The sequence below is a fragment of the Bufo gargarizans genome, chromosome 10 (assembly GCF_014858855.1).
Source record: "Bufo gargarizans isolate SCDJY-AF-19 chromosome 10, ASM1485885v1, whole genome shotgun sequence".
NCBI lineage: Eukaryota > Metazoa > Chordata > Amphibia > Anura > Bufonidae > Bufo > Bufo gargarizans.
This window is the reverse complement of record NC_058089.1, coordinates 112,760,898-112,774,916: the sequence shown is the minus strand read 5'-3', so window position 1 is coordinate 112,774,916 and position 14,019 is coordinate 112,760,898. Positions and strand designations below refer to the sequence as shown.

At 46.0% G+C, this 14,019-nt stretch overlaps 1 protein-coding gene across 6 annotated transcripts in view; it reads left to right on the top strand.

Annotated features, from left to right (window-relative positions):
• The window catches only part of FHOD1 (formin homology 2 domain containing 1), an 83,432-nt gene that overhangs the window by 39,182 nt on the left and 30,231 nt on the right, over window positions 1-14,019 (top strand). For 4 of the 6 annotated variants that reach the window (XM_044270766.1, XM_044270768.1, XM_044270764.1 and 1 more), the window contains 8 exons: window positions 2,325-2,389; window positions 2,633-2,700; window positions 3,413-3,518; window positions 3,620-3,714; window positions 3,901-4,012; window positions 6,010-6,104; window positions 11,413-11,436; window positions 11,579-11,722. In XM_044270766.1, the coding sequence (XP_044126701.1) occupies window positions 2,325-2,389; window positions 2,633-2,700; window positions 3,413-3,518; window positions 3,620-3,714; window positions 3,901-4,012; window positions 6,010-6,104; window positions 11,413-11,436; window positions 11,579-11,722 (709 nt within the window). The remainder of the gene's footprint in view (window positions 1-2,324; window positions 2,390-2,632; window positions 2,701-3,412; window positions 3,519-3,619; window positions 3,715-3,900; window positions 4,013-6,009; window positions 6,105-11,412; window positions 11,437-11,578; window positions 11,723-14,019) is intronic. The other 2 variants (XM_044270770.1, XM_044270765.1) reach the window with 1 other exon arrangement.

The following is a 14,019-nucleotide window of genomic DNA, read 5'->3' as shown; positions in this document are numbered from 1 at the left end:
AATATACAACAAGATTAGTACACTGTTCTCCTGAAATACTCTGTGCTGATTATGCTGATCTCTGTCCCTCTACATCTCCCTTGCAGACTGGGTTATGTTGGAGAGTAAGAGTAGTAGTGCCTATGATGAACAGCATATGGCATGTTGGTGGGTGTCCAATTTCCTGGCAGGTGGTGTATTGAGGAGTTGGCTTGCATGCCACCTCATCACTGCTGAACCTGAAATTACAGAAGGATCATCTGTCTGCCACCGGGGATATCTATAGATAGAAGAGGGTTAACTGCCCACAGACAGGGGTCATTGTCCTGTCCCCCGAGTGTCGGCGTGTCCTTGTCCTGTCCCCCGAGTGTCGGCGTGTCCTTGTCCTGTCCCCCGAGTGACATTGTGACAATGCCCAGTACAGTTAATGTCCCCCAAGTGTCGTATTGGGGTTAGTAGAAGCAGATTCTGTAAACCTCCCGTCTCGCTGGCCCGTGGACTCTGTGACTGCTTCTCCCCTGCAGATGAGATCCTTCAGCCTCTAGTGGCGGCTGTATATGGGGGTGGCAGGTTTGTCGGGGTTGCGGATGCTCAGTGGCCTCCTGGAATGTGCGACTCCTCACTTCTCCTGTTTACATAGCGGTGAATGTCGGGATAAGCGCAGGGCGAGCTCTAATAAACAGTTAGCAGCCGGGTGCCATCTGCTCCGCAGTCCTAATCCTGCTGCCCTGGTCACATCCTCGCTGTCTGTGCCTCCATTTGTCGGCCACGTAGGTACAAAGTAGCTGCTGCTAATCAATGGGGAAGTAGTGGGAAGGTGGGGGAGACCTGAGGTGACCTGCGGGGGGGAGCCAGGCCGGTGACTTGCTGGCATGGCTTGATTTAGATTTAATTGATGCCATGTGGTCCTCAGCATCCATCATAATTAAAATCTGCAGCACTGGCACATGCAAGCAGTGCTAGGAAAACTACAACTCTCAGCATGTCCTAACGGCCACAGACTTTCCAGGATTGCCCTTCTAGCGTGTTCATCCTGCTCCTCCTGATTCATGAATAGAATTCCAGAACTATACTGAGGACTGACATTAAGTCTACACTACAGTGCAGATCTGTACACATTTCAGGGTTTGTGGAAAGCTGGGTAATGACATGTAATGGTGACCATGGGAGCTGGCTGTGTACTAGAGCTCAGCCCTGATGGGATACAGTATGATCATTTCCAGGAATTAACCTGTAATATATCCCCCATTTGTGGCAGTGCTGAATTCCCCAACCCCCCCCCAGTGAACGCATCCCACAGACCAGTGTAACCAGTCCTGGGCTCTCAGCCCCTCGTGACAATTGCCAGCTTCCTGCTATTAAAGCCATTGTTCCATATTGTCTTGATCCGCTTCCTGTGATGAATACACAAGACTGCGGTGGACTACAGAGCCCAGCAGAACCTGACTGCAGACTGTGCAGAGCTGTACATCCCACAGTATAACTGAAGGGGGGCAAGTAGCAGCCTGTGGATGTCACCAAGTTCAGCTCAAGAGCGCCCCTAGTGGCCGCCCCCCCTGCACTGCAGCAGGATATTACTGTGCTGTGATTCACTCGATGCAATCTGTGTAATGGTTTTGTGTCATATTTGTGATGTTAACCAGCGGTGCACGTTTCCTGTGAACCCACGGACCCTAAAAATAGCAAAAACGGCATTGCCAAGCCTGTGCGACCCCAGAAACGTGAAATGTCAAGCTTCCAATAGCGTCCTGTATTAGCGGTTTAGGCATCAGAGGACTGAAAATCCACCCAAACCTAATACTTCCCTCCGCTGAGGGTTTGGCGCAATTGTATCCAGACAGTCATCTGTGAGCAAAACACTCTGTACTCCAGGTTGGTACTTTACATCTGTACTGATCCATTGTAACAAACTATCCGGACAGGAGAGTGACGCGTGCTGCTGATGGGTGTAGTTCAGAGGATTGTCTAGCCTGGATAGCACTGTAACAAACCCTCAGCTGCGAGGAGTATTAGTGTTTGGCCTTCGGATGTAAACAAGAATGTTCCTGTTCACTGGCAGCAAACAGAGATCTTAAAAAATGAAGATTTTATGTATATACAATAAAAGGGAGTCAGTGCAAGTTTTTGGATGACACCAGTACGGCTGCCATTGCAGCTATAGAGGGAAATCACTCCATTAGTATTCAAAAGAGTATTCTGGGACTTGTAGTTCTGCAGAATCATCTGCGTCATGTTGCTTTGCCTTGCTTTGTGACAGTCCATGTAATATTCACATCTGCAGCGTCGCGGCCTCACTTTATGATGTACGCCGCTCTTAATTTATGGGAATCCTTTTTGCTTTCCAGCAAAGGCAGACGACCGACGCTGATCCTGCGGACGCAGCTGTCAGTGCGAGTCCACGCCATTCTAGGTAAGACTCTGTGAGATGACATGGCACAGAGACCTGGCTTCCTCTCCGATCACAGCCGGATCAGTATATACAGGCCTCCCAATAAGAGGAGGGATACAGACGCCCCCTCCTTTAGTGCCTCTGCTCCCAGACTCCAGTCTTGTGGGGGAATAACCCGAGGGCGGCGTTAGGATGTGAAGTCCTCGCCGCAGGATGGAATCTGTGACGCGGCGATTAATCGTTTCTTTTCTTCTTGCTTCACAGAAAAGTTATACAACTCCAATGGCCCCGAGTTACGGAGGTCGCTCTTCTCACTCAAGCAGCTTTTCCAGGTAAGAATTCTTGACATACTCATGCTGTTTTTGGATGGAGGGGGGAGGAGAGAAGTGGGGTCCGCAGCCTTCATGTGACCCCCAGCTGTGAGTCTGTAGTGCAGCGTTGCACAGTGTCTGTACAGTGGCATATAGAACCCTGGTTGCCCCGGGTGTCAGGGGGCACCTGTCCGGTTGCCCCGGGTGTCAGGGGGCACCTGTCCGGTTGCCCCGGGTGTCAGGGGGCACCTGTCCGGTTGCCCCGGGTGTCAGGGGGCACCTGTCCGGTTGCCCCGGGTGTCAGGGGGCACCTGTCCGGTTGCCCCGGGTGTCAGGGGGCACCTGTCCGGTTGCCCCGGGTGTCAGGGGGCACCTGTCCGGTTGCCCCGGGTGTCAGGGGGCACCTGTCCGGTTGCCCCGGGTGTCAGGGGGCCCCTGTCCGGTTGCCAGGGGGTGATTACCCAGTAAACTGTACCCTAATTCAGTGTAAGAATCCTACATCCAGCACGTTGCCCTGAGGTTGGGTACTACAAACTCCAGCATGCCTGTCTCTAAGTTTTCAGGTGTTATAATGCTGAAGAAAACCACAGAAATAAGATAATAATGCACTTAGTAAAGTAGATGCAAGCACTATATATGGACAAAGTCCATAGCGGGATGTTTTTATCTTAGTTTTTTCAGCGATTTTTTTTGTTTTGTTGTTGTTATAATGCTGACTTTATGGCTGTTATAGGAAGACAAAGATCTGGTGCCGGAGTTTGTGAATTCAGAGGGGTTGACATGTCTCATCAAGGTTGGGGCTGAGGCCGACCAGAACTACCAAAATTACATCCTCCGAGGTAAGTACCCAGTGCACAGAGGGCCCTCCTACAAGTCGGCTTACCGTTTAGTTGGGGGAGTGTGGCGCCTCCTTTGGCTGACATGTTGTGTTTGCTTGCAGCTCTCAGTCAGATCATGCTCTTTGTGGATGGTATGAATGGCGTGATAAATCACAATGAGACGGTCCAGTGGCTGTACACACTCTGCGGCAGTCCGGTGAGTTCCCCCTTCCAGCACCAGGTGCAGGCTTTTATTTTCCAGATTGTTCTAGAACAGTTTGTTTCCTCTCTGATGGTGCCGCCCATGCTGTACACGTTACCTGCTCTGGTTCCCATAAAATGTCTCCATAAAATATAGCAGATGATGACACGCTGGGTCCTAACTCTCCCCCTCTGCCCGCAGTACCGCCTGGTGGTGAAGACCGCCCTCAAACTGCTGATTGTATTTGTGGAGTACACAGAATCCAATGCCCTTCTCCTGATCAGAGCCGTGAACATCGTGGACCAGAACCGAGGTAAGTCCAGCGCCTGCACCTCATACCTTGGCAAGCCCCGATTATTGCGGTCAGCGGTTCTCACATCTGCAAGACTCATGTCTGGCTCACACTGTGTCAGGTGCTGCAGAGCGTCCATGGCTGCCCAGATCTCCACATCTGCCGTTTACATTACGTCGTCCTCTCCTAACCCCACGAATCTCCTAATAAACGTCAGTCAGCCCCGTTATAGGATGCATACAGTGCCACACTGCCATTTGTGCTTAAAGGGCCAGGAACCTTCACATGTAAAACACGGTCAGCAAACATTCATCATCACTACGTATCAGATGATACAAGTTCTATCTAGATTTATCCTCATGATGTATCAGATAATACAACTTATAGATATATAGTCACTATGTATCAGATAATACAACTTATAGATATATAGTCACTATGTATCAGATAAAACAGGTACTAGATATATAGTCACTATGTATCAGATAATACAGGTACTAGATATATAGTCACTATGTATCAGATAATACAGGTACTAGATATATAGTCACTATGTATCAGATAATACAGGTAATAGATATATAGTCACTATGTATCAGATAATACAGGTAATAGTCACTATGTATCAGATAATACAGGTAATAGATATATAGTCACTATGTATCAGATAATACAGGTACTAGATATATAGTCACTATGTATCAGATAATACAGGTACTAGATATATAGTCACTATGTATCAGATAATACAGGTAATAGATATATAGTCACTATGTATCAGATAATACAGGTAATAGATATATAGTCACTATGTATCAGATAATACAGGTAATAGTCACTATGTATCAGATAATACAGGTAATAGTCACTATGTATCAGATAATACAGGTAATAGATGGTCACTATGTATCAGATAATACAGGTAATAGTCACTATGTTATCAGATAATACAGGTAATAGATATATAGTCACTATGTATCAGATAATACAGGTAATAGATATATAGTCACTATGTATCAGATAATACAGGTAATAGTCACTATGTATCAGATAATACAGGTAATAGTCACTATGTTATCAGATAATACAGGTAATAGATATATAGTCACTATGTATCAGATAATACAGGTAATAGATATATAGTCACTATGTATCAGATAATACAGGTAATAGATATATAGTCACTATGTATCAGATAATACAGGTAATAGTCACTATGTATCAGATAATACAGGTAATAGATGGTCACTATGTATCAGATAATACAGGTAATAGTCACTATGTATCAGATAATACAGGTAATAGTCACTATGTATCAGATAATACAGGTAATAGTCACTATGTATCAGATAATACAGGTAATAGATGGTCACTATGTATCAGATAATACAGGTAATAGATGGTCACTATGTATCAGATAATACAGGTAATAGTCACTATGTATCAGATAATACAGGTAATAGATGGTCACTATGTATCAGATAATACAGGTAATAGATGGTCACTATGTATCAGATAATACAGGTAATAGATGGTCACTATGTATCAGATAATACAGGTAATAGATGGTCACTATGTATCAGATAATACAGGTAATAGTCACTATGTATCAGATAATACAGGTAATAGTCACTATGTATCAGATAATACAGGTAATAGATGGTCACTATGTATCAGATAATACAGGTAATAGATGGTCACTATGTATCAGATAATACAGGTAATAGATGGTCACTATGTATCAGATAATACAGGTAATAGTCACTATGTATCAGATAATACAGGTAATAGTCACTATGTATCAGATAATACAGGTAATAGATGGTCACTATGTTATCAGATAATACAGGTAATAGATGGTCACTATGTATCAGATAATACAGGTAATAGATGGTCACTATGTATCAGATAATACAGGTACTAGATATATAGTCACTATGTATCAGATAATACAGGTAATAGATTTGTCCTCATTATGTATCCGGTTATAAATTCTTTGTTTTACTCCTTGCATTCAGGAACCAACCCTTGGTCAAACCTCATAGATATTCTAGAAGAGAAGAATGGGGCGGACTCGGAGCTGCTTGTGTTTGCCATGACGCTCATCAACAAGGTAAGCATAACAAAGTGGCCCCAGGCAGAGCATGTCCAGGGCCACTAGCAAATCACTGGCACAAGCATTCACATCGCAGCTGCGAATGTGCTCACCCCAGGTTGTTGCTTCTTTGTGTGTGAGCGTTGACAGCGTGGCATTGCTTGGGCTGATTCTCCTGCCTGCCCCGCACTTCAGTAAATCCCAGCTTGTGCCCCTTTCATGCCAGGCCTCAGGCAAAGCTCGCATCCAGTATATCCTTGCACCCACTCTTGCATGCCCACAAACTTGCTGGACCCTATGCATACTGAATCAGTAACTTCGCCCAATAATGCTGGTACCCAGGGACTGTGCCCAGACCCCAGGCATCTCATGTCTTAAAGGGGTTGTCCAGGCTTTTTGTACTGATGACCTATCCTCAGGATAGGTCATCAATATCAGATCGGCAGAGGTCTGTCACTTACCCCTGCCAATCAGCTTTATGAGGTGTCAGCACGCGCAGTGTGCACGTGCCATCTCCCTTCTCTCTTCCTGTCTGCTACTGCTGTCCCATAGGCATACAGTGGAGAGCAGAAAGACAGAGGGGAGACGGCATGTTCACACTGCGCGCGCCGACTCCTCATGCAGATGATTGGCAGGGGTGCAGGGTGTCGACCCCCGCCGATCTGATATTGATGACCTATCCTCCTGAGGATAGGTCATCAATATTAAAAGCCTGGACAACTGCTTTAATGTTTGTAAGTAATAGGATAAAGTAAAGCCAGCCATAGATCCGGCTTCCTTTTAACCAGGTATGCGGTTAAATGATAGCACTTTTCGCCTGCAGCCACCATTAGAGGGAGTTCCCAGCATTAGATCTTAGACAGGACCTCCTCTATCTACAGAGTGGGGTCTTCTGACTCACCAGGCAGGATGGGGATAAGGGCACCCTTGTTTTGGAGGGAGAGGTGGGTCCGACCCCTGAGACCTGCACCTTTTGGATATCCCTTTAGAATTTGCCCAAACTGGATGTAATTTGTAGCGGAACACATCCATCGCAGATTCACAAATACTTATCTTCAAGATAAATTGCCATTTCATATCCGCACTTCTGTTCAGCAGTTTGTGGATGACGATTCATAAAATCTTAGGCTACTTTCAGACTAGCATTTTGGATTTCCGTTTGTGAGATCCGTTCAGGGCTCTCAGAAATGGTCCAAAACAGATCAGTTTTGCCTTAATGCATTCTGAATAGAAAAGGATCCGCTCAGAATGCATCAGTTTGCTTCCGATCAGTCTCCATTCCGCTCTGGAGGCTGCCTGCAGCGTTTTGCTGTCCACTTGACGAAACTGAGCCAAACGGATCCGTCCTGGCACACAAGTAAGTGCCAATGGAGACTGAGCTGTTTTCTCTGACACAATCTGGCACAATAGAAAACTGATCCGTTTTCCATTGACTTTCAATGGAGTTCATGACTGATCCGTCACGGCTATGTTACAGATAATACAAACGGATCCGTTCATGACTGATGCATGCGGTTGTATTATTGTAACGGATCTGTTTTTGCAGATCCATGACGGTTCCGCCCAAAACGCAAGTGTGAAAGTAGCCTAATTCACTGTACAACGCTGCAGATTATCCTCCCTCCACATCGTATCCGTAGCATGTAGATGCTGCCTACTGCTCCACCTACTGGTAGACATAGGCATTATGTCAATCTATAGCTGTGTGCAGAAAAGCAGGGGATTTGGAGCTGTGTAGAAGAAAAATAAATCCCCAACCCCTGTAAAGAGACATGATGAAATGAATCCTAGAATTTAGAATTTATCAAGATGAAAGAAGAATAAAATGTCTATCTCGGCTGGAGATTTACAATAGTGCAGTGAACCCTGCGCATGGCTGATGCAGACTGTGTGGGCCTGTAATATATACAGTATATGTCTGTCCTCTTTGGTATAAGCCGCCTGTCTTGGGTTTTCTCTGTCCATGGAAGCTGCCCTGCTGTATTATAGTGAGACCACACGACAGCCGCAGTTATTGTGCTGAGACCCCCTGTGAAGCAAAACCTTCATATCTGGCACCACATGAAACACGTTCCTATTTACGGAGCATTTAAATTCCAGACTAAAGTCTCCGACTTTGTTGTCAATCCAGACGACCCGGCACGTGGTGGACAATGAGCGTGACAACACTTATTATCATGAGGGGCTCCCTGTGAGTCGGGAACATCGTGTTCTCTGTGTCTGATCTTCAGACCCGGTCTGCGTGGATATCTGTAGGGTTCCCAGGTCCTGTGCGGTGCCACAGCATTTTCATGATCTGTTCTTGCTGTCAGTAAATGGGCCCATTCTTCTCTACGTCCATAGGCTGAAAGCACCTCTTGACCTAATAATTTTTACAGCTCAGAGTTTGCTACAATTGTATCCAGAATCACCAAATAATTAAACACACACACATATAATGGAAAGTCAAAATTTATTGATGCAATTATAAAAAATTATTATTTTTTTTTGCAGCAATACATGAAATGCTATGACAAAAGTATTCTCCCCATAGATACACCCGATCATATGTTAACTATATCTCACACGGTTACAATAATCAGTCGTATACCACCATGAACATACTCCACCCTAATCCTGCCCATGGTATTGAAGAACACAATAAAAGAAGGCAACCCAAACTATTGCAAGAAACCAAGTCACAATTGGGCAAAAAGTTACTACCTACGTGTGTAATACAATCCCATAAAGGTAACGTGGATAGTTATAAAGGCATGGATATCACATACAGACCGCGGACCTGGAGAGGTCACCAAACCCCGACACGTGTTTTTCTGACGCTTCCTCTTGGGGGCATGACCCCCAAGAGGAAGTGTCAGTGAAACGCGCGTCAGGGATTTTGTGACCCCCAAGAGGAAGCGTCAGCTAAACGCGCGTCGGGGGTTTCGTGTCCTCTCCAGGTCCGCGGTCTGTCTGTTAGCTTGAAAAAGACTTGTAAAGTCGAAACGTTTACTTTGATTCGGTGTTAATAAACACATGATTGGATTGAAGATTGGAATGCTGCGGTTCCTTCCTACATCTTCTCTTGTGATTGTGGGGCCCCTGAGGCCGGGGCCTGACACCGCGAGCACCGCCGCCCAGTATAGACTATCTATAGCCAGTAAGTGGTGCTATCCTACTTTTTTTTTTTTTTTTTTTTAATCTGTTCAGGGCTCTCACAAGCGGTACAAAACAGATTAGTTTTGCCCTAATGGATTCTGAATGGAAAAGGATCCGCTCAGAATGCATCAGTTTGTCCGTTCCGTCTCCATTCCGTCTCCATTCCGTCTCCATTCCGCTTTGGAGGCTGCTTGCAGCGTTTTGGTGTCCGTCTGACGAAACTGAGCCAAACTGATCCGTTCTGACACACAATGTAAGTCCATGGGGACGGATCTGTCTTGGCTATGTTAAAGATAATACAAACAGATCCGTTCTGAATGGATGCATGCGGTTTTATTATCTGAATGGATCAGTCTGTGCAGAGACATGACTGATCCGCACCAAATGCGAGTGTGAAAGTAGCCTTACATATGACCGGGTGTATCTATAGGGAGAATACTTTTGTCATGGCCAATGTGTTTAGCTCATAGAGGCTAGACTAGACTGGATACAGTTGTAGAAGGCACCCAGCTGTGAGCAGTATTAAGTCTGTACAGATTTTCAGCCAATGGATATAAAGGAAAATATTTTCCTACCTTCACATCAAGCAGAGATCTTGAGAATGGTGAGGAATTTAAATACAGAGGGGCACTTTTTTATTAAAGGTTTTACACCAAAAAAGTGGCCTAAAAAGTGTGGCATGACTTGTGACATTTGAACTTCTTGTCACCTTTCAGAAGTGGCGATAAAGGTGGGTGGGGCTTAGTGGCCTTCCGTGGCACACCAGATCGAGTATAATTTACGCCAGAGGCAGTATTAAATTATAGCTGACATGTACAGCGGCTTGTAGCGTCCATCACGGTTTTTGGTATATGGACCGCCAAGGTATGCGCCCATTCATTAAGAATAATACATTTGGTGCTTCTTCCTCCAGTGCACTTTATACTATTAATGGTGCACAAAACACCAGTCTTACGGTGTATTAGGAAGTTGCTAAACTTTTGAGTATGTAAGACCCCATTTATCCTTAAGGGGGCTCCTCCATACATTCCAAAGTTACAAAAGTAAAACCTGTGCTTGGCAGACGGCACCGTCACCTCTCACGTCTCCAGTCGCCACATTTCTCCTGTCTGGGGAATTAATATACAAGGAATAAATGACAGATGTGACAGATCGGCTGTGCTCTTACCATGTGTTTTACAGCAGAAGCGTCACCTCATCAGAGGCCGCTCTCACCCTATTGTATTTTACATCTTCAATCTGTAACTCTGGGGCTACGTCCATCAGCCGCAGCCAGCACGATAAAACCTCATCCAAAGATGCAGCATACCAAATACAGGAGACGAGCAGGATTTAAAGGGAAAATAATATTCCGTTTAAGTACAGGGTAGTCCTGGGTGCCGACCTACTGCTGCAGACCCTTCATTATCAGGATCCATGATGGTCCCAGAGGTCATCTCCCACTGATTATAAAGTGATTGTTGCATATCTCTTGGACGGGCGTCCAGTATCTGAGACCCCCACCAGTCCTGAGAACGAAGGGGCTGCAGCAGCTATTCTGCAGCATAGCACCATTTAAGTGCAGGATAGTCCCAGGAGCAGGGAAAAACAGTGAAGGGGCCTCAGCAATGAATGACTACTGCAGACCCTTCATTCTCAGGATCGATGGGGGTCCTAGAGCTCACCCCTCCCACTGATTATAAAGTGATGGCATATCCTAGCAGTGCACCATCACTTTGAGATGGGAATTTCTCTGCAATTGACCCTGAATGTCCCTCCGCTTTGTCCTGAGCTCCATGTCACCCCCTGCTTAGCAATGCAGGGTATCTGTATATTTAGATGATGATCAGAATGGAAGCTTTGGAGACTATATTGCCAACAATTCTTTGTATACTGGGGCCGAGCATTAGAGAACAGTCCGTGTAGCTGCACATTCAGGGACCGTACAACAGCGTAGCTGTAGATTCCAAGAGACAGCTCCCCGCAGTGGCCATGTTACCATGAAACGCTTCCTTCAGTAGTTAGCTTTGTACAGGTCGGTGCACAGAACTTTCCCTGCTAACACTTGAATCGCGCTGAGCACTCCTGTAACCTGTCTGACTGGACCGGCATGCGCTGCTGCTGCGTGTGTACTGTGCGCATGAATGTGAAATGTGCTAGAAAATTCTCTGTTCCCAAGAGCTTCTAATCCAGCTGTTGTCTTTTTTAGCAAATCCAATTTTCAGGAAAACAGGTGAGTGCAAAACCGCAGCAGCGCCCTTACTGAATGTGACGAGGGGACTGTGTCTATCCCTATAGAGTAGAGCGTTGTTGACCGTGGCTTGTGGATTTCATGGGGGGCCGGTAACTCACGGGTAGTGCTCTTGTTTGCGCAGACGCTGGTGGCTCTCCCGGATCAGGACTCCTTCTACGACGTAACGGACTGTCTGGAGCAGCAGGGGATGGAGAAGCTCATCCAGAGACACATGAACAACAAGGGGACAGACCCGGACTTGAAGCAGCGGCTGGCTCTGTACGAGGTTAGTCTGGGGGTCTCACAGTCTGCGGCATGTTACATCTACTGCTTACCCCAGGGGATGTCTCCTGCCAGATCTGGGCTGTCACTTTCAAGATGCTACCCAGAAGAAAATCCTCCAGTACCTCTGAATGATGTGAGCTGTCACTATCTCCTTACTGCATTCCTGACGTGCCTTCCCCAGATGTCTTCAGGAGGGACATTAAACTCCACGATCTGCTAGGGGAATTGTAGGGGGGAAAATTGCAGTGACAGAGTCCGCGGCAGCCCCTCAGTCTTCCCACAGCTTGCAAGAGTGATGTGCTGCTGCAGTTACATTAGGAAACGGTTAACTGTGCAGTTTCCTCATACAGCCCTCTCTAAATAAAGCTCAGTAACATTCCTTCAGCCACCACTAGGGGGCAGGTTAGGAGCTGCAGAACAGCGACAATTAGTGGTAAAACTACACGCGGTTTGTCAGATACATTATTATTATTATTTTTTTGCACGCCTCAGTCACGACGTATGAAAAGTTCTGTAATTATAGACTTTTGTTACAAGATTGCTGCTTGCTTTCAGTGAATGGAAACACTCAGTTCGAATAACTAGTCTGAAAACCAGATCGAATTCTTCCTACAGCTGAGGGTTTACTAAAACTAGCAAACCGATGTGAGCATAAAGCAGTCTTCCGACCTGGACATTTATTATTATTATTATTATTATTATAGCGCCATTCATCCCATAGCGCTGTACATACGATAAGCGGTGCACATACATAATACAGACAATTGCAGTAAGCATGAACAAGACGAGTTACAGACTGGTACCGAAAGAGAGAGGATCCCTGCCCGTGAGGGCCTACAGCCTACATGGTATGGGAGAAGGACGCAGTAGGAGAGGTGGCATGTTATGGCATATTGAGTATGCCATAACTGTCTGATGGGTGCGGGTCATAGCTCCTGTCTCAAGCAATGAGTGGCGAAAACCTTCACATTGGGCCCCTGTTTCAGAGATATGAGCGGGTCCCCCCCCCTTCAGACATATATCCTGTCGATATGCCATAAATGTCCCGGTAAGAATTTAAGGCTGGGTTCACATGTAACCTGGAGTAAGAGGCAACACCGCACACTTTTACCATGAATCGCCGCAGTTTTGTGAGAAGGTTATTGGCCACATGGTGAATCATTTTAAGAACCATGTTCCAAAAGTAAAAGCCTCACGGCGAGACCGTGTTGCAAAATCAAAGTGATTCACAGTGAACATGTGCAGGTTTGTACACTTGAACCCTAAAGCGCCGTTCTCCAGACTGGTGCATTGATGTCTACAGCAGATTATGTCTAGAAGGGATCCACATAAAGAATGACCACATTCACTGACAGCAAGCAGGGAATTCTTGAAAATTTGTGAAAATTGAAGCAAAATATATTAGTAAGTTGCAGAACTAGGATTTTTGTATTGATGGTCGATGGATATGGTTTTGGAGTTCTACCTCTTCATAGCCTTCCTGGTCTCGTCCCGGGCACGTCTTGTGTGTTTTGAGCCGATGCCGGAGGCTGATTGTGACAGTGACATATAGCAGCCGTACGTCAGCCGTACTTCACACTGACACTGTCTTCTGTTATAACTGGAGCTGGAGTTACCTGATTGCAGGTCATGGTGTCACAGGTAACCTTTGCCTCTCAGGTGTCACCGTAGAGCGGAGAATTGTTGTCAGACGCCCGGGGGGGGGGGGGTTGTTTTACACGTATGTTGACGATGGGTCATGTTATGGGAACTCATGCACACCCGGAGTCTGCTTACTTCTCTTGCCATGGGCTAAAAAGGGTCCCTTGTCAAGCACATAACACTGCAGTCCTCAAAACCAAATCCTCCTGACACTCCCTGCTTCTTCAGGGTCTGCACACAGTGTGCTCTGGTGATATGCATTCTGGGAAGTGTCCTCTTCACACCATCTGATGCTAACTGACCCCTCTGCTTTATAGGAGCCCTGTAAGGGAGGGCATGTGACCACATGCTTGCTGAATGTTTCCATTAACAGCCAGCAGAATTGTGAGTGCAGCTCTGCAGCCAGTAATACCAGCAGATCATCTGTAATTTTATTAGCAGGACTACAACGGACTTTGCCTCTGTCCTGTGTTTGCTCTTATAATAATTATAATTGGGTGGCGCCCGCTCACTGCCAGTGTTATCAAGAATATGTTCGTGGCAGGTAAGTATCTGACATCCCTAAGTGTCACCGATGACAGCTCATAGAGATGATAATGGGACGGTTCTGTATTGTCTTGTCAGTTCCTCATCATGTTCAAAATGGAAGCTTGCTGT